The 21,183-nt window shown below is 42.3% G+C and overlaps 1 protein-coding gene across 8 annotated transcripts in view; it reads left to right on the forward strand.

Moving 5' to 3' along the window:
- The first annotated feature begins 4,758 nt into the window (after window positions 1-4,758).
- LOC109875927 (ras GTPase-activating protein 1) overlaps window positions 4,759-21,183 on the forward strand; it is a 49,401-nt gene continuing 32,976 nt past the window's right edge. The window contains exons 1-2 of one of the 8 annotated variants that reach the window (XM_031817689.1): window positions 4,759-5,160; window positions 5,399-6,005. In XM_031817689.1, the coding sequence (XP_031673549.1) occupies window positions 5,476-6,005 (530 nt within the window). In that variant the 5' untranslated portion in view covers window positions 4,759-5,160; window positions 5,399-5,475. Of the gene's footprint in view, window positions 6,006-21,183 lie in introns of all 8 variants that reach the window. The other 7 variants (XM_031817690.1, XM_031817692.1, XM_031817695.1 and 4 more) reach the window with 7 other exon arrangements.

Below are 21,183 nucleotides of genomic sequence, written 5' to 3' on the forward strand. Positions count from 1 at the left end.
GCTGTTTTGTTAGACTTCAGTGCGGCTTTTGACATTATCGATCATAGTCTGCTGTTGGAAAAATGTATGTGTTATGGCTTTACAACCCCTGCTATATTGTGGAAAAAGAGTTACCTGTCTAACAGAACACAGAGGGCATTCTTTAATGGAAGCCTCTTCAGCATAATCCATGTAGAATCAGGAATTCCCCAGGGCAGCTGTCTAGGTACCTTGCTTTTTTCAGTCTTTACTAATGACATTCCACTGGCCTTTGAGTAAAGCCTGTGTGTCTGTGTATGCGGATGACTCAACACTATACACATCAGCTACTACAGTGAGTGAAATCACTGCAACACTTAACAAAAAGCTGAAGTTAGTTTCAGAATGGGTGGCAAAGAATAAGTTAGTCCTAAATATTTCAAAAACTAAGGCATTGTATTTGAGACAAATCATTCACTAAACCCTAAACCTCAATTAAATCTTGTAATCAATAATGTGGAAATCGAGCAAGTTGAAGTGATTAAACTGCTTGGAGTAAAGCTGGATTGTAAACGGTCATGGTCAAAACATGTTGATACAACAGTAGCTAAGATGGGGAGAAGTATGTCCATAATAAAGCACTGCTCTGCCTTTTTAACAACACTATCAACAAGTCAGGTCATACAGGCTCTAGTTTTGTCGCACCAGAACTACTGTTCAGTCGTATGGTCTGGTGCCATGAAGAGGGACCTCGGAAAATTACAAATGGCTCAGAACAGGGAAGCAAGGCTGGCCCTTAAATGCACACAGAGAGCTAATGTTAATAACATGCGTGTACATCTCTCATGGCTCAAAGTGGATGAGACAATGACTACCCCCAGGGGTTCGCGCAATGCCGTCGGGAGTACGTCAAGTAAAAATGTGATTCACTTTTTTATAATACATTTTCAATTTTTTTTTAATTCTTCAGATTTTCAAACAGTCCATCTATATTTTCCATCAGGGCTATACATTTTGGTGAGGTTTTATTCTCGCCTGAGTAGCCTCGTTTCACTGCCAAAAATTAAATTAAATAATCTAGTGTTCAGCGAAATAACAACACAATGTCAAATACAGGTAGCCTAGTCAAATAATGAACGTCCAATCACATTAACCGTTACTCTCTCATGGGAATTCCACTAACAGTCCGTATGTACCCAAACGTACAGTGCCTTGCGAAAGTTTTCGGCCCCCTTGAACTTTGCGACCTTTTGCCACATTTCAGGCTTCAAACATAAAGATATAAAACTGTATTTTTTTGTGAAGAATCAACAACAAGTGGGACACAATCATGAAGTGGAATGACATTTATTGGATATTTATTGGATAACTTTTTTAACAAATCAAAAACTGAAAAATTGGGCGTGCAAAATTATTCAGCCCCCTTAAGTTAATACTTTGTAGCGCCACCTTTTGCTGCGATTACAGCTGTAAGTCGCTTGGGGTATGTCTCTATCAGTTTTGCACATCGAGAGACTGACATTTTTTCCCATTCCTCCTTGCAAAACAGCTCGAGCTCAGTGAGGTTGGATGGAGAGCATTTGTGAACAGCAGTTTTCAGTTCTTTCCACAGATTCTCGATTGGATTCAGGTCTGGACTTTGACTTGGCCATTCTAACACCTGGATATGTTTATTTTTGAACCATTCCATTGTAGATTTTGCTTTATGTTTTGGATCATTGTCTTGTTGGAAGACACATCTCCGTCCCAGTCTCAGGTCTTTTGCAGACTCCATCAGGTTTTCTTCAAGAATGGTCCTGTATTTGGCTCCATCCATCTTCCCATCAATTTTAACCATCTTCCCTGTCCCTGCTGAAGAAAAGCAGGCCCAAACCATGATGCTGCCACCACCATGTTTGACAGTGGGGATGGTGTGTTCAGGGTGATGAGCTGTGTTGCTTTTACGCCAAACATAACGTTTTGCATTGTTGCCAAAAAGTTCAATTTTGGTTTCATCTGACCAGAGCATCTTCTTCCACATGTTTGGTGTGTGTCTCCCAGGTGGCTTGTGGCAAACTTTAAACGACACTTTTTATGGATATCTTTAAGAAATGGCTTTCTTCTTGCCACTCTTCCATAAAGGCCAGATTTGTGCAATATACGACTGATTGTTGTCCTATGGACAGAGTCTCCCACCTCAGCTGTAGATCTCTGCAGTTCATCCAGAGTGATCATGGGCCTCTTGGCTGCATCTCTGATCAGTCTTCTCCTTGTATGAGCTGAAAGTTTAGAGGGACGGCCAGGTCTTGGTAGATTTGCAGTGGTCTGATACTCCTTCCATTTCAATATTATCGCTTGCACAGTGCTCCTTGGGATGTTTAAAGCTTGGGAAATCTTTTTGTATCCAAATCGGGCTTTAAACGTCTTCACAACAGTATCTCGGACATGCCTGGTGTGTTCCTTGTTCTTCATGATGCTCTCTGCGCTTTTAACGGACCTCTGAGACTATCACAGTGCAGGTGCATTTATATGGAGACTTGATTACACACAGGTGGATTGTATTTATCATCATTAGTCATTTAGGTCAACATTGGATCATTCAGAGATCCTCACTGAACTTCTGGAGAGAGTTTGCTGCACTGAAAGTAAAGGGGCTGAATAATTTTGCACACCCAATTTTACAGTTTTTGATTTGTTAAAAAAGTTTGAAATATCCAATAAATGTCGTTCCACTTCATGATTGTGTCCCACTTGTTGTTGATTCTTCACAAAAAAATACAGTTTTATATCTTTATGTTTGAAGCCTGAAATGTGGCAAAAGGTCGCAAAGTTCAAGGGGGCTGAATACTTTCGCAAGGCACTGTAGCTGCTGCTCATTCAGTTTGCTCGAAAACTACCAGCAGTACTACACATGCACCTCTCAACGATACAAGCTGTTCTGCTTCCACGAACACATGCAAAGCTAGCATCAGTAATTCTACATTTGTTGTTAGCCCAGCTAGCATGGACACTGACAGTTGTGAATCTGATGCAGCCGAAGAGCTACTGCCCCCTTACCCGGGAAAGCACCGAACAACAGACAGGGACGTTGGACCATTGAAGAGGCACAAATTTGATGAGAACTACATTGATTTGGGGTTCACTTATATTGGGAGTAGTGCCTTTCCTCAGCCACAGTGTGTTATATGTGCAAAAGTACTATCTTGTGCAGACATTTAGAAACAACACATGCACATTTGAAAAATAAGCCACGGGAGTTTTTGGAGGGAGAATAAAGACGACCTTCGAGTAGTAAGACATGTATAAAAGCAACAGACACCATTAATAAGACGGGCTAGAAGTGTCTTATATGGTGAGCTACCGAGTGGCTAGGACAGGCAAGTCCCATACTATTGTGGAGGACTTCATTCTTCCTGCTGCCGCGGATATGGCTGGGATAATGCTGGGGGAAAAGGCCAAAAAGACTATACAAACAATGCCTTCATCAAACTGTTTCACGTCGCATCAGTGACATGGCAGGAGATGCTTTGAAACAATTACTGCTTCGCATACAAGTCAGTGAATTATATGTGTTACAGCTGGATGAGTCAACATATCTGGCACAGCTCCTGGTGTATGTCCACTATGTTTATGGGGTCAGGTAAGGAAGACATCCTCTTCTGCAAACCAGGACAAAAGGAAAATATCTTTTTTTAAAGTACTGGACAGCTTTGTGACATCAAATGGACTTTGGTAGTCAAGATGTGTTGGTATCTGTACTACTGATGGTGCAAAAGCCATGACAGGAAGACGTAGTGGAGTGGTAACGAGCATGCAAGCAGTTGCATGCGTCCCGCTTGTGTCCCGCTGAGAATGCTATTTAATTATCTTCAAATAATATATTACAAATTATCAGAACGTTAATAAAACTTCCCAGGAAAGAAACCATAGTAAAACGTTCTCAGAAACTCCCTGCAACCTAAAAATGAAAGTTCCCATAAGAGGCTACATTTTTACTTTCGTTCTCAGAACGTTTAAAAAAACATTCTGTTTTATCGATCAGGAAACGTATGGCTTCGTTCCCAGAACCAATGAGAATCCGAAAACGTACGTTCCCACAACTTCCAATGAACCAAATGTGCTAGCTTGGTTGTGTTTCAAATCAGAAGGTAATAATAACAATAATAATAAATATAAATATATGAATCATTTCTAGATTTCTAGATATGAATAATTTATAGATTTGGGGGGATACTTCTGACAAAATGTGTCTTATTGAAAAGACTAGGCTTCCCCTCCTCTCCCCTGTAACTATTCCCCAGGTCGTTGCTGTAAATGAGAATGTGTTCTCAGTCCATTTACCTGGTGAAATAAGGGTTAAATAAAAATTAAAATACCAGTAGGCCTACATTTCATTTATAAACTGGGTGGTTCGAGTCCTGAATGCTGGTTGACTGACAGCCGTGGTATATCAGAGGTATGACAAAACACGTATTTTTACTGCTAAAAATTACATTGGTAAACAGTTTATAATAGCGATAAGGCACCTCGGGGGTTTGTGATAATCCGCGTTGCGTCGTGCGAAGAACAGCCCTTAGCCGTGGTATATTGGCCATATACCACACCCACTCGGGCCTTATTGCTTAATTATTGCCTATGTTGGTTGGTTGGTTTGTTTGATATAAGCGTATGGAAAATAATTTTCTCCTGAAAACAATACACTATTCTATTCTAGATTAAAAACGGAATATAATAGAGTAGAATTGAATAGTACAACTACCTATTTCAGATTTTTTGACCACCGATAGGATACAATGCCAGATATCATGGGTGAAGCTCGTGTCGTGGTTTTACTCGGTACTCGCTTGGCTGGGCCTGCGCGTGAGCTAGCACGCGCCAAGCGAGAAAAGGGAGAGAGAGGGAGGGAGCGAACATCGGCGGCAGCAAGCCATCAGCCCCGTAATCGAGAAAGAAAAGAAAAGAGAAGTTACGCAAGAAAGAATTGCTGTAATTTTCTCACCTGCTGGGCTACAGTGGGTAAATTAAGTCCACCAGAGGCTCAGGTGACAGAGGAGACCGTTTGCGAACTCCGTAGGAGCAAAACAACAAAAGCAAAAATACGGGATTTAACACAGGCAGTGACAATAAAACAACACTCCCTGACAAGTGGGCTGCTGGCTGCTGAAGGAGCAGGCAGGACAAGGAAAAAAGGAAATAAATACGACATCTGCTTCTCCCTTTAAGGTATTTAAACGTTATTTTCAAAACATCAATTCTCACTGAACTTTAAATTCATGAAACAATGAAGACTTAGCCAGAACTCATCAAGTGTCTCTGCAGTAGCTAACGTTAGTTAGCTAGTAAGTGAGCGGTGTTCGCTAGCTACAGTAGCGTTTTGCTAGCGACTAACGTTAGCTAAGCTAGCTGACTAAACGTGTTGTTTTCCAATAAACTTTGGTGGTGTTTTTAATAACCCGAACAGTGAAGGAGTGCTTCAAGACTAGAGGGGGAGGGCAGGTTCCCTTCTTGACATATTCCCCTCTACACATTTTCCTTAAAATGATAGCTGCGGAGGTCAGTAGTGAGGACACGGGCTCTGTCTCGACAGGGGTGGCAGGCGGCGGAGGCCCCGAGACGGCCCATTTTCCGTTTTATCCCAATCAGACCAGAGTGCGGGTCACAGATTTTGGCCAGCGGTCAGCACCAAACTCCCGCTACCAGTCGAACACCTCCCCGGACGCCCTCTCTGATATGAGTATGATTTACCCCGTATCTGGAGGAGATATTACCGGACCAGTCTTGTCCGCTACAGGGAATGGTGGTGGTGGACACGCAATTTGTCAAGGAACAAGCTCAGGGACCATTGGCGGTGTGTGCTACTCCCCCACCTCAGAGGGGCCCGGCAGCCGGATATCACCCACCTCGGCGGGTCCAGACGGGCCCAGTGTCTTCCCCCCACTACCACCACCACCTCTGCTGCCCACAGGCTACGGAGGACTCAGCACTGTGGATGAAAGCGAGATGCAGGATGGACCAGAATACGAGGAAGAGGAGGTGGTCTTCCCGCTCTCAGCGCCGCCCACTAACCAGTAAGGACTTTTCATATTCACTCAAATTGTTCTATTGTTCATTGACACCTAGCTAACAATCTAAAAGAGGGTTTTATTGAACCGTCCTGGGTATATTTCCTTCCTGATGCAGCCACCACCAGTGCTCTAGTATCTATTCAAATGATTGACTACTGCAGTTTTATAACATGCCCCAAATGACAGGTAGGCAGTCACATTGAATGAGGGGGTTCAGGCTGTTGATCATCAATCTAGCCATGTAGTGAATAATGCATGAACCTGTCCTGAAAACAATTTCCATATCTCATAATGTAGAGAAATATTTGCATACCTACAGGTTAGATTATTCTCCCAACTCAGCCAGTTTGTTTGTATACAATTATCAATGCAATGTATAGTACCAGTCAAAAGTTTGGACACCTACTCATTCAAGGGGTTTTTCTTTAAAAAACAAAACAATTTTCTACATTTTAGAATAATAGTGAAGACACAAACTATGAAATTACATGCATGGAATCTGGTAGTAACCAAAAAAGTGTTAAACAAATCAAACTATATTTGAGATTCTTCAAAGTAGCGAGCCACGATGACAGCTTTGCACACGCTTGGCATTCTCTCAACCAGCTTCACCTGGAATGCATTTCAATAAACAGGTGTGCCTTGTTAATTTGTGGAATTTCTTTCCTTAATGCGTTCGAGTCAGTTGTGTTGTGACAAGCTACGGTAGGGATGGTATACAGAAGATGGCTCAAATAAGCAAAGAGAAACAACAGTCCATCATTAATGTAAGACATGGAGGCCAGTCAATCTGGAACATTTCAAGAACTTTGACATTTTTTTTCAAATGCAGTCGCAAAAACCATCAAGTGCTATGATAACTGGCTCTCATGAGGACTGCCACAGGAAAGGAAGACCCAGAGTTATCTTTGCTGCAGAGGATAAGTTCATTAGATACCAGCCTCAGAAATTGCAGCCCAAATAAATGCTTTAGAGTTCAAGCAACAGACATATCTCAACATCAACTGTTCAGAGGAGACTGTGTGAATCAGGCCTTCATGGTCAAATTGCTGCAGAGATACCTCTACTAAAGGACACTAATAAGAAGATGCATACTTGGACCAATAAACAAGAGTAGTGAACATTAGACGGGGGAAATCTGTCCTTTGGTCGGATGAGTCCAAATTTGTCTTTGGGAGACGCAGAGTAGATGAACGGATGATCTCCGCATGTTTGGTTCCCACTGTGAAGCATGGAGGAAGAGGGGTGATGGTGTGGGGGTGCTTTTCTGGTGACAGTCAGTGATTTATTTAGAATTCAAGGCACACTTAACCAGTATGGCTACCACAGCATTCTGCAGCGGTATGCCGTCCCATCCGGTTTGCGCTTAGTGGGACTATCATTTGTTTTTCAACAGGACAATGACCCAACACACCTCCAGGCCGTGTAAGAGCTATTTGACCAAGGAGAGTGATGGAATGCTGCATCAGGTGACCTGGCCTCCACAATCACCCAACCTCAACCCAATTGAGATGGTTTGAGATGAGTTGGACTGTAGAGTGAAGGAAAATGTGGTAACTCCTTCAAGACTGTTGGAAAAGCATTCCAGGTGTAGCCGGTTGAGAGAATGCTAAGAGTGTGCAAAGCTGTCATCAAGGCAAGGGTGGCTACTTTGAATAATCTCAAATAGAAAATATAGTTTGGTTTGTTTAACACTTTAAAAAAACATTACTACATGATTCCATATGTGTTATTTCATAGTTTGATGTCTTCACTTTTCTACAATGTAGAAAATAGTACAATAAAGAAAAACCCTTGTAGGTGTGTCTGAACTTTTGACTGATACTGTAATTCCCAGAATCATTGTAATGCGGCAGGTGTATCAGATTTGAAATCTATCCAGCACTTGTCAATAAATGTTTTTATATTCATTGTTCTGGCCACAAATTAGGGTTTTCTTTTTTAACCACACAATCGTGTGGTCATAACCATATTCAACGGAAATTTTTTCTAATGGAATAATAATTCCTCTCACATCCCGCTCCTGAGTAAGGGTAGCCAATGTCTGCTGCTGCAGGCTTTTGTGTCAGTGTTGCTGCAGTAGGACTATCCATTGTGGGGGATTAAACATATTGGGTTTCCCTACACAATCATATTAGCCTATATATCTTTGTAGTGTGTGTGTGGCACTCGCTTTTGTCAGTCTCATTAGTGAAGTGCTGAGCTTTATCATTTCTGGCCTCTGTGAGATATGGAAATAACTGGGTCTGGAGTGTGAAAACACCTCTTATTTTAGGAGTTACATATCTCCCTGTCAGATTGGCCACCTTTTTAGCTGACGAAATACATGTTTAGCTCAATGAGTCAGTGGATTCTCCTCCTGTTTCTTTCACATCCCTTTCTGCTGGGGCACCAGGCAGTAGCAAAGATGTAATGAAGGGGACTGATTTTACCCCCCCCCCCCCCCCCCTCTCTGTTTTCCACAATGGCTAGGTTTCCATCCAATTGGTGACAGATTTTCATGCACTTATTCTAAAATCTGCATAAAGAAAACATGCACTTTCCCACCAGTGGTGTGTTTCCACCAAACTGACTTGTTGTGCATATAAAGCATTGCGCGATGATTTACTGCATAGAAGGTACTTTTGTTGCGTAAGTTATGTCCTGAATAAAAATCTAAAGTTCAATGTGTTTCCATTGCATTTTCAACACTACCTATTTTAGTTTTGTCACAAACTGTTGTTAAATAGCATATATGCACTCTGGTCTTGGCACATATGTTCTAGCCAACAGCTCTCAAATAGTACCGGTAGGCTAGCCTACATCGGGAATTATTATGATAAAAGTGAGAATTTTGATTTGTCAAATGGCAGCTGATCATCGTGTCACCAAAATAATTTCCTCTATTGGAAAGGAGCATCATGCTCATCACTGTGGACTTTCATCACCCTGTGAAGTGACTCATAATTTATTTCATCTTTAGTGGGAGGACCTGACAACATATCTTCACATGACTCCAAGTTTACCTTAATATGATGGTTATTATATCAATATTTGAGCATTAAGGCATACCCAATGCCAAAAGTTATTTTTACATAATATAGAAACCTAATATTCCACAAATGACTTACTAATTTCTGTGTCAGGTATTCATATGAACAATTTACCTTTCCTAATAAACTCATGTATTTCAAATCAAAGTTTATTTGTCAGGTGCGCCGAATACAACCTTACAGTGAAATTCTTCCCTACAGGCCCTAACCAACAGTGCAATTTAAGTAAAAAAATTGGTATTCGGTGAACAATAGATAAGTAAAGAACTAAAAAAAACAGTGAAGGATAACAGCGAGGCCATATACCGGCACCGGTTAGTCGGTATATGTGCGTGTAGGTATGGTTAAAGTGATAACCATACCTACATATATAAACCGAGTAGTAGCAGCAGTGTAAAAGACTGGTTGAGGGGATACACGCATGATACGAATGGTCTAGGTAGCCATTTAATTACATGTTCAGGAGTCTTATGGCTTGGGGGTAAAAGCTGTTGAAGTCTTTTTGTCCTAGACTTGGTGCTCCGCTACCGCTTGTCATGCGGTAGTAGAGAGAACAGTCTATGGGTCTTTGACAATTTTTAGGGCCTTCCTCTGACACTGCCTGGTGTAGAGGTCCTGGATGGCAGGCAGCTTAGCCCCAGTGATGTACTATTTACAGTTACGTATATTAGGTTCTAGGGCACAGCCTGCTTCAAAAGTAACTAATTGATATAGGCCCAATAAAGGCTGTATATCAATTAAAAATGTATTTTCTGGTGCTCCTAACTTGTATTTGGAGTGAGGTGTTTAAAAAAAACATTAATTAATTAACCAGACACTCATCAGTCCACTGCACTGACTCAATGTGAGACATTTCACACAACTGGAGTCTGATGCAACACAAGTTCCTCTTCTTTATCTGGTATATGTTGGTTGAGCTGCGGTGACCTGGCTGCTGCAAACTAGCATGTGGTGTGAGATGCTGTGCCATGTGGTTACAAATTACCCCACCTCATCTTGTCATATATAATGACAAATACCAGAAAAGAGTTTCGTATCAAGTCATTTTTCTTATTGAGTGATTTAGGCTTCATTGAAAATAAATATATCACCACAGATCGAAATATAACAGTTTCATTGACACATAGTTGAGGCCCTAATACATTTTAGCTAATGCTTTAATTCGCTAATTGGAATGCACACACCATCTACACACAAGTCCATAGGTGACTCTTTACAATGTCACACTCAGAGCTGCATACCCTTACTTCCCTGGGAGCCTAATGGACCACTCTTGAGGACAGTTTAAATGATGACCCAATTAAGATGCGGGTCTCCTCCACATGTGGCAGTGATCCACTGTGACAGAGGGCTGTCGACTGGAGCCTTGGCAGGGTCACTGTCTGAAGCAGTGGTGCCGTCCCATGGATGATACGTAGTCTGATTCTAAAGGCAGTCAGTCAAGTACACGGTGCATAGCCCAAGAGTCAGTGAATTTAACAGTTTTGGTAAGGTTAAATCAACCCATTGTGTGGTATCTTAATAAACACATTTGAAAACTCATGTAGGCTATGCCCAATAGTGTAAATTTTTACCAGTATTGCTGGTGATGAGGAAATACAATACCTGGCCTACTTCACTGGAGAATGTCTTGCTAAAATGTTATCATAGAAGGCCACTTCTGAGGTGACCTGGTATTTGCAGCATAGGTTCATCATCCCTGGAGACTGTCAGAAGCTATAGTCTTTAATTCTCATGTTCATTTATTAGAGGTGCTTAACTTAGCACTTTGTAGAATGCCATGGAGAGGGAGAGCAACGCAACCAGCAGCAGACTCATTCACGCCTCTGTACAACAGAGGCTCATTCATAAACAATAGCGGCAGCGGTGGGATCAATGTTTCACACGAACAACTGCATAACGAAGATGTCAGGAGGCCTAATGTCGCTCTCCCCACCTCGGAGAACGCCAGCCCAGTGCCTGAGCTAAAACAAACAGGGTACCTCGAAACAAGCTGCTGATTTTGTTTCCACGAAGATTAGAAGATTTAGTCATTAAACCCCCCCCCCCCCCAAAACCAGATAAGCAGTTGGTCATGAAAATGTCTCTTGCTGAAGTGCTCATTGAGCACCCACGCATCCTAATTGCCTTTTTGAAAGTTGGCACTGGTGGAATTCCTAATTGCACGAGGATAAAGTTACATACCTATCCCTTTGCTGAGACGCAGCCGCTTATCTTTAGAGCCAAATACTAGTTTTTTTTTTATAACAATACACACTTTAATTAAAAAAAAGTCTCAGTAATTACACAGAATTGCTGAGTGGTGATCCCAACAATTAGAATTAGCTTGGGCCTATGAGAACCTTATTAATGTAGCCTAATTTCCTTGGCCTAAGCTTTTGAAATTGCTGCAATGCGCAATGCTGAAAAGCCACAAGACACCACTCTAAAACTAAATGCCGGGATCGTGGTTGACAGTCCTCTCGGTTGTAGCTACATTCTTATGTTTTTGTCTTGCAAAATAAATGCATACATCAGTGCAATAATGGTAATGTTCATATTTGGTCAAACACTGCATTGATAAGGCATACAGTTTCCATGCATTTTCTGCATGTTATGCAATGTTCTGTTATGCCCCTCCATACCCACACTGGCCTGCCTTTTTATCTCCTGCATCCTGTTTAAGACTTCCGAGCTTCTCATTGTGGCCTCCACAGGATCTTCAGGCATTCTACAATAGTTTGGGATTACATTTTTTATCATTCCTTTTCAGACCTTTTACTCTCCATTGTCACAGAACAAACACATTTAGCTACTTAATATTTTACCTAACTATGACTAATCAAACGTATGACTACACTGAAACAACCCTCAGGGTGTTCTTCCCTCATTAGCCCATTGTCAATTAAATCAGATGAGACATGATTACTAGTCATTTTTGGAGGAGGAGCAAAGCCCTTGGAACTCTAATAGCCCACTGCTTTTAAATGGGTCAAAAGCTCTGGGTAGGTTTGTGTTATTCCAGGGAATCTGATTAGCAACCACAAGGTTGTATATTTGTTTCCCGTGTGGGCACTGTGATGGATATGGGGCAACATTCAGACTGGGCTCTAAAGACTTCACCCTCCATCCGTGTCAATTAGTGACAATTATGCCAATGTATGTTGTGTGTTTTTTTTACTCACATTAATCCAATGTCCCTTGCTGGAAATTAAAAGTTGATAGTTGACTATGGGCGGTGTGTTCAAGACTATACTGCTTGATATGGTCCGGATGACTGTATGATCACCCTCTCCGTAAGCAATGTGAGCAAGACCTTTAAACAGGTCAACATTCACAAGGTTGCGGGGCCAGACAGATTACCAGGAAGTGTACTCTGAGCATGCGCGGACCAACGGACATTTCCAACCTCTCCCTGACCAAGTCTGTAATAACCACATGTTTCAAACAGACCACCATAGTCCCTGTGCCCAATAAAGCAAAGATGACCTACCTAAATGACGACCGCCCCATAGCACTCATGTTGGTAACCATGAAGTGCTTTGAAAGGCTGGTCATGACTCACATCAACACCTTCATCCCGGAAACCCTAGACCCACTCCAATTCGCATACCGCCCCAACAGATCCAGAGATGACACAATTTCAACCACACTGCCCTTTCCCACCTGGACAAAAGGAACATATATGAGAATGCTGTTCATTGACTACAGCTCGCCGTTCAACACCATAGTGCCCACAAAGATCATCACGAAGCTAAGGACCCTGGGACTAAACACCTCCCTCTGCAACTGGATCCTGTACTACCTGATGGGCCACCCCCAGTTGGTAAGGGTAGGTAACACATCTGCCACACTGATCCTCAATACTGGGGCCCCTCAGGGGTGTGTGCTTAGTCCCCTCCTGTATTCCCTGTTCACCCACGACTGCGTGGCCAAGCACGACTCCAACACCATCGTTAAGTTTGCTGATGACACATCAGTGGTAGGCCTGATCACCGACAATGATTAGGTAGCCTATAGGGAGGAGGCCACACTGCCAGGACAACTTATCCCTCAATGTGAACAAGACAAAGGAGTTGATTGTAGACTACAGGAAAAGGAGGGCTGAACAGGCCCCCATTCTCATAAACGGGGCTGCAGTGGAGCAGGTTGAGAGCTTCAAGTTCCTTGTTGTCCACATCACCAACAAACTATCATTGTCCTAATACACCAAGACAGTCGTGACGAGGACACACCTTTTCCCCCTCAGGAGACTGAAAAGATTTGGCATGGTTCCCTCCAAAAAAGTTCTACAGCTGCACCATCAAGAGCATCCTGACCGGTTGCATCACCGCCTGATATGGCAACTGCTCGGCATCCGACCGTAAGGCGCTACAGAGTAGTCGACCGATTTATGATTTTTCAATACCGATATTGGAGGACCGAAAATGGCCAATACTGATTTTAATCTGCAGATTTTTTATATTTTTTATATATGTAATAATTACAATGCTGAATTAAAAGTTTGCTGCTTCAGTGTTTAGATATTTTTTTCAGATGTTACTATGGAATACAGAAGTATAATTACAAGCATTTCATAAGTGTCAAAGGCTTTTAGTGACAATTTACATGAAGTTGATGCAAAGGGTCAAAATTTGCAGTGTTGACCCTTGTTTTTCAAGACCTCTGCAATCTGCGCTGGCATGCTGTCAATTAAAATATCAATGTTTTGTTCCCTGAGCCACTTATCACTTTTGCCTTATGGCAAGGTGTTCCATCATGCTGGAAAAGGCATTGTTCGTCACCAAACTGTTCCTGGATGGTTGGGAGAAGTTGCTCTCGGAAGATGTGTTGGTACCATTCTTTATTCATGGCTGTGTTCTTAGGCAAAACTGTGAGTGAGCCCACTCCCTTGGCTGAGAAGCAACCCCACACATGAATGATGTCAGGAGGCTTTACTGTTGGCATGACACAGGACTGATGGTAGCGCTCACCTTGTCTTCTCCGGACAAGCTTTTTTCCGGATGCCCCAAACAATCGGAAAGGGGATTCATCAGAGAAAATGACTTTACCCCAGTCCTCAGCAGTCCAATCCCTGTACCTTTTGCAGAATATCAGTCTGTCCCTGATGTTTTTCCAAGAGAGAAGTGGCTTCTTTGCTGCCCTTCTTGACAGCAGGCCATACTCAGTCTTCGCCTCACTGTGCGTGCAGATGCACTCACACCTGCCTGCTGCCATTCCTGAGCAAGCTCTGTACTGGTGGTGCCCCGATCCCGCAGCTGAATCAACTTTAGGAGATGGTCCTGGCGCTTGCTGGACTTTCTTTGGCGCCCTGAAGCCTTCTTCACAACAATTGAACCGCTCTCTTTGAAGTTCTTGATGATCCAATAAATGGTTGATTTAGGCGCAATCTTACTGGCAGCAATATCCTTGTCTGTGAAGCCCTTTTTGTTCAAAACAATGATGACTGAACGTGTTTCCTTGCAGGTAACCATTGTTGACAGAGGAAGAACAATGATTCCAAGCACCACCCTCCTTTTGAAGCTTCCAGTCTGTTATTTGAACTCAATCAGCATGGAGTGAGCTCGAGCCTTGTCATCGTCAACAATCACACCTGTGTTAACGAGAGAATCACTGACGTGTCAGCTGGTCCTTTTGTGGCAGGGCTGAAATGCAGTGGGGGAAAAAAATGGATTCAGTTCATTTGCTTGGCAAAGAGGGACTTTGCAATGAATTGCAATTTCTGATCATTCTGGAGTATATGCAAATTGTCATGTAGACTTTTGAAAATTCATGTCATTCTCAACTTTTGGCCACTGTACATCAATCAAATAAATTATGAAACCTGTTCAATTTGGTTTAAATAATGCAAAAACAGTGTTGGAGAAGTAAAAGTGCAATATGTGCCATGTAAAAAAGCTAATGTTTAAGTTCCTTGCTCAGAACATATGAAAGCTGATGATTCCTTTTAACATGAGTCTTCAATATTCCCAGGTAAGAAGTTTTAGGTTGCAGTTATTGGACTATTTCTCTCTACACCATTTATTTCATATACCTTTGACTATTGGATGTTCTAATAGGTACTTTAGTATTGCCAGCCTAGTCTCGGGAGTTGATAGTCTTGAAGTCATAAACAGCGCAATGTTTGCAGCAGAGCGAAGAGCGGCGGGCAAATGCAGAAAAGTGCTGTTTGAATTAATGCTTACGAGCCTGCTGCTGCCTACCACCGCTCAGTCAGACTGCTCTATCAAATCAGACTTAATTATAATATAATACACAGAAATACGAGCCTTAGGTCAGTAATATGGTCAAATACGGAAACTATCATTTCGAAAACAGAACGTTTATACTTTCAGTGAAATACGGAACCGTTATGTATTTTATCTAACGGGTGGCATCCCTAAGTCTAAATATTGCTGTTACATTGCACAACCATCAATGTTATGTCATAATTTATGTACAATTCTGGAAAATTAATTACGGTGTTTGTTAGGAAGAAATGGTCTTCACAGTTTGCAACAAGCCAGGCGGCCCAAACTGCTGCATATACTCTGACTCTGCTTGCACAGAATGCAAGAGAAGTGACAATTTCCCTAGTTAAAATAAATATTAGCAGGCAATATTAACTAAATATGCAGATTTAAAATATATATACTTGTGTATTGATTTTAAGAAAGGCATTGATGTTTATGGTTAGGTACACATTGGTGCAACGACAGTGCATTTTTCACGAATGCACTTGTTAAATCACCCATTTGTTAAAGTAGGCTGTGATTCAATGATAAATTAACAGGCAACGCGCAGGGCAAGCTAGTTAACTACACATGGTTGATATTACTAGTTTAACTAGTGACTGTTAAGATATTTTATTTTCTAAGATAGGTTTAATGATAGCTAACACCTTAACTTGGCTTCTTGCTGCACTCGCATAACAGGTAGTCAGCCTGCCACACAGTCGTGGAGTGCAATGTAATCGGCAATAATCACTGTCCAAAAATCGGCCCTAATTAATCAGCCATTCCGATTTAATTGGTCGACCTCTACTACAGAGGGTAGTGCATACGGCCCAGTACATCACTGGAGCCAAATTTCCTGCCATTTAGGGCCTATATACAAGGTGTTGTCAGAGGCAGGGCCCAAAAATTGTCAGACTCCAGTCACCCAAGTCATAAACTGTCCTACTACCGCACGGCAAGTGGTACTGGAGGGCCAAGTCTAAGACCAAAAGGCTCCTTAACAGCTTCTACTCCCCCAAGCCATAGTACCTGGACTGGTAGTACTCGCTGTTTCAAATCAAAGTTTATTTGTCACGTGCGCCGAATACAACAGGTGTAGATAGACCTTACAATGAAATGCTTACTTACAGGCTCTAACCTATAGTGCAAAAAAGGTGTTAGGTGAACAATAGGTAAGTAAAGAAATAAAACTGTAAAAAGACAGCCATTATACAGTAGCGAGGCTATAAAAGTAGCGAGGCTACATACAGACACCGGTTAGTCTGGCTGAGGTAGTATGTACATGTTATGGTTTTATCTATGCATAGTCACTTTACGCCTACCTACATGTACAAATTCCGTCAACTAACTTGTACCCCCGCACATTGACCCGGTACTGGTACCCCCTGTCTATAGCCTCGTTATTTTACATTATTTAGTAAATATTTACTACTGCATCGCTGGTTAAGGGCTTGTAAGTAAGCATTTCACAGTAAGGTCAACACATGTTGTATTCGGAGCTTGTGACAAGTAACATTTTATTTGATAAGGAGATGCATTGATGTAAAATTGAATTTGTTTTTATGGGCAGATGAGGGATATTTACTGATAGCAGTCTTGCTGGACTATTGTTACGAATCCCTTTTGGCCCGACAGTCTAGGGGGGATGGTAATGAGACCCGTAACATAACTCATGCAAATAATAGTGACAAAGTAAAAGTGAGAACGAAATAACCACGACAACTGAAATCTACCGTCAAACTCAAGGTTTATTTAATAAAACACACAGTAATGGGGGGAGCAGGAAAAGGGGCTGAGCTGGACCCACGGAAAGAAACTAAGTATTCAAAAACACCCCTAAGCTAGACTAGCCTACTTTAACAACAGCTAACTAACCAAAAATACAGTGGGTGGTCTGCCCAGTTCTAACTAGTGTATATAACAAAGTCTACCTACGGGTAGTGTATGCCCATGGGCGACTTGGTTTCCCCTTTTCCCACCAGCAAACAAACACCATAACCAAAAACAATACTCACAGGTGATGACAGTGCTCAAACAGAGGTTAATACACAAAGAGAGAGTGAAACACAGACCTACAGACATGGCATTTACAGAGAGATTGAGCTCTAGAGCAAACTACTGACAGGGTTTTTAAACCAAGGGAAAGGAACTGTGATAGGGTAGGAAACAGGAGGTGTCTTCTGATTGATGATTGATTGTTGACTGATTGGGGAGTGATGATTTTCACCTGTGAGGGGAGAAGGAGAGAAAAGAAACACACACACACACAGGATACACACACAGGATACTTGTATCCGTAACAACTATACTGATAGTAATGGTTGATGTCAATGAATTGACTGTGAAAGTTTGGAATTTCAATTGATTACTATAGTGCCCCCCTTGGGCCAATCAGTATAATTTTGTTAATGCTGGAACTCTATTGCAAGACTCATCATTCACCCACGTTTCGTCAAAATTGTGCCAGTGCTGTTGGAGATATCGCGTGTTACTAACAAATGTATGGACGTATTAACAGACGTTAGACGGATCCTTCGTCCGCTCCCCGATTTTCATCATGGGGTTCAATTTATCTATGACATTGCCACAAAGCCCACAAGGATAGACCATTTACATTCTAAACTTTTTTTCTTTAACAGTTTTATGACAGTTATGAGTAGGCTTGGGTGGTATACCACGGTATTTGGAAAAAGCCATGGCATGTTTTTTTTTAATACCATCAACTATTTATTTGAAGTTAAAATACATTTTAATATTTTTAGCTACTTTTTAAGTTAATACTTGCAGTCAACTAGTGCAATACCTTTGAAGCAGATTCACCTGTCACATTATTAAGCGTAACCTTGTTCCCCAGAACAGTTGAGCCAGTCACGTATTTGTGAATAGCACAGCGGGAGAAAGCAGGAGCTGGTGACTCCATAGTGTTCTATATTTATTGGCAAGTCTCTGTTGTGCGGCGCACGTGAGCTGACAACCTTACATTTGTAAGAGATTCACTACTAAATGTTTGCCATCTTATTATGGCTTTCTGCCAGAAGCCAAAGCCAAAGGCTCTGAATTAGTTATCTGTACAGTTGGCATTTTTTCCCCTGTGCTTTCTACTAGCTTTATTTTTTACATCTTTGACTGGGGGCAGCTGTAGCAGTGAAGAAATTTGACCAACTAACTTGTTGGAAAGGTGGCATCCCATGATGGTGCCATATTGAAAGTCACTGAGCTCTTCAGTGCGGGCCATTCTACTGCCAGTGTTTGTCTTTGGAGATTGCATGGCTATGTGCTCGATTTTTATACATCTGTCAGCGACGAGTGTGGCTGAAATAGCCGAATCCATAAATTTTTATGGGATGTCCACATACTTTTGGTGATGTAGTGTACCTTTAAAAAAAAGGTAGGACCGTGAGACAGAACCAGTCAGTGTCTGGTGTGATCAGCATTTGCCTCCTGCAGCGCAACACATCTCCTCCGCGTAGAGTTGATCAGGCTGTTGATTGACCTTTGGAATGTTGTCCCACTCCTTTTTCAATGGCTCTGCAAATTTGCTGGATATTTGCAGAACTGGAACACGCTGTCATGCATGTTGATCCAGAGCATCCCAAACATGCTCAATGGGTGACATGTCTGAGTAGGCAGGGGATGGAAGAACTGGAACATTTTCAGCTTCTAGGAATTGTGTACAGATTCTTGCGACAAGGGCCCATGCATTATCATGCTAAAACATGAGGTGATGGTGACTGATGAATGGCACGACAATGGGCCTTAGCTTATGCCTGCCCATACCATAACCACACCGCCACCATTGGGCACTTTGTTCACAACCATGACATAAGCAAACCGCTCGCCCACATGACGCCATACACGCTGTCTGCCACCTGCCTGGTACAGTTGAAACTGGGATTAATCTGTGAAGAGCACCCTCTCCAGCGTGCCATTGGCTATCAAAGGTGAGCATTTGCCCTCTGAAGTCTGTTACGATGCCGAACTCCAGTCAGGTCAAGACCCTGGTGAGGATGACGAGCACGCAGATGAGCTTCCCTGATACTGTTTCTGACAGTTTATGCAGAAATTCTTTGGTTGTGCAAACCCAGTTTCATCAGGTGTCCGGATGACTGGCCTCAGACGATCCCGCAGGTCAAGAAGCCGGATGTGAAGGTCCTGGGCTGGCGTGGTTACATGTGGTCTGCGGTTGTGAGGCCAGTTGGCCGTACTGACAGATTCTCTTAAGCCGCCTTCACCATTGTTTATGGTAGAGAAATGAACATTAAATCCTCTGGCAACAGCTCTGATGGACATTCCTGCAGGCCGCATGCTAATTGCACAATCCCTCAACTTGAGACATCTGTGGCATTGTTGTGTGACACAACTGAACATTTTAGTGGCCTTCTATAGTCCCCAGTACAAGGTCAACTTGTGTAATGATCATGCTGTTTATTCAGCTCCTTGATATGCCACACCTGTCAGGTGGATGAATTCTTGGCAAAGGATAAATGCTCACCTAACAGGGATGTAAATACTTTGTGCACCAAATTTGAGAAACTTTTTGTGCATATGGAACATTTCTGAAATACTTTATTTCATCTTATGAAACATGAGACCAACGCTTTACATGTTGCGTTTTTATATTTTGTTCTGTTTTCGCTAGTTAGCATTTAACTAACCGAATCTGATGTCGCTAGTTTGTTAGTTTGTGCCAATTTTGTTAGCATTCTGGTAATTGAGGCCCGAGTGGCTTTTTTGGGGGCCTTTTTAGCACCCCGTGTGTGCGATTACTGAGGACGGTATGACAATATGAAAATCTGGATATTGTCCAAGCCTAGTGTGCCCCTTTTGTATAAAAATAAATCATGAAACGCATGCTGGTAGCCTACATACGTTTCATACGTGTAGCTGTGTTGTCGGCCAATCAAAACAGCGATATAGTCAGAAGATCCCTGTGTAGCAAGTGAAGTGGGAGATTTCTAATAAATACAAAATGGAATTTTAAATTGTAATTAAGTTGACTAAATGAGGAGTAGGCTGGAGTTGTTGTAGACATTGTTGTCGACATTGGCTGGAGAGTGCAGCAAAATAGCCTTGCTACTTTAGCTGGTTAACTTAGCTGGCTACTGTAGCTTTACTATTTTATTTTTATTTAACCTTTATTTAACTAAAAGTCAATGATTTGATGCAGTCAAGACGGGCACTCTACTTCCATGCCACACACCGGCCCCTACTCCTCTCTCGCCCCTCCCCCCACCCCTGTGCTGCACTTTGCTTGTTTCAGCAGATCAGCTCTCGAGTTCCAGGAGCAATTCTCCATTGAAGTTTACCCCCCCCCCCCCCCAGTTTTTCTTCTTCTTCAAAACACATGTATTTCAATTATCTGAATATATCCCAAAAATATCACAAATTTCAAATGCCCATCACTAGTGTGCGTCAAACAAGTCCGTGTGCTGTCACTCTCTCGCTCTGACTGAGGGTAGCAAGCTGTGACATTCCATGTGTGAAGAAAAATAGAGCATTTTCACAGCTGCTCCCTTTTTCCCCACTGGAAAGTAAAAACAAAAAAAATTGGTGAGAGACAAGTTGAAGGGTCTGGTTAGTGCATAAATCCATGCAGTGTTTTGAAGCTGTGGCGTTTTGTACGTTTACCTAAATAATCCCGGGGTTTGTAACCAATACAGAATTTCAGTGTGTTTTGAACCATGCACACCGCTAGCTTCAGGTGTGGTTGTATGTAAGCCGTTCACATAAGCACCCAGAGGTCATGGGATTATGTGTGTTGTTGCCATGCAACCTCACTCGTGTGATACCACTCCTTACCCCCACTGCCCCACTTCTCATTAAACCTATAGGCTGCGTGCTCATGATGCGTGGCTTCATTTTAGGCTCCAGAGAGCGAGGGAAATGGAGAGATTCATCCTTTCTGCTTGGCTTGAAGATGCAGACGGATTCAGCCTCCTCATCCTGTATGACAAA

This window comes from Oncorhynchus kisutch, linkage group LG3, assembly GCF_002021735.2.
Source record: "Oncorhynchus kisutch isolate 150728-3 linkage group LG3, Okis_V2, whole genome shotgun sequence".
In the NCBI taxonomy this organism is placed as follows: domain Eukaryota; kingdom Metazoa; phylum Chordata; class Actinopteri; order Salmoniformes; family Salmonidae; genus Oncorhynchus; species Oncorhynchus kisutch.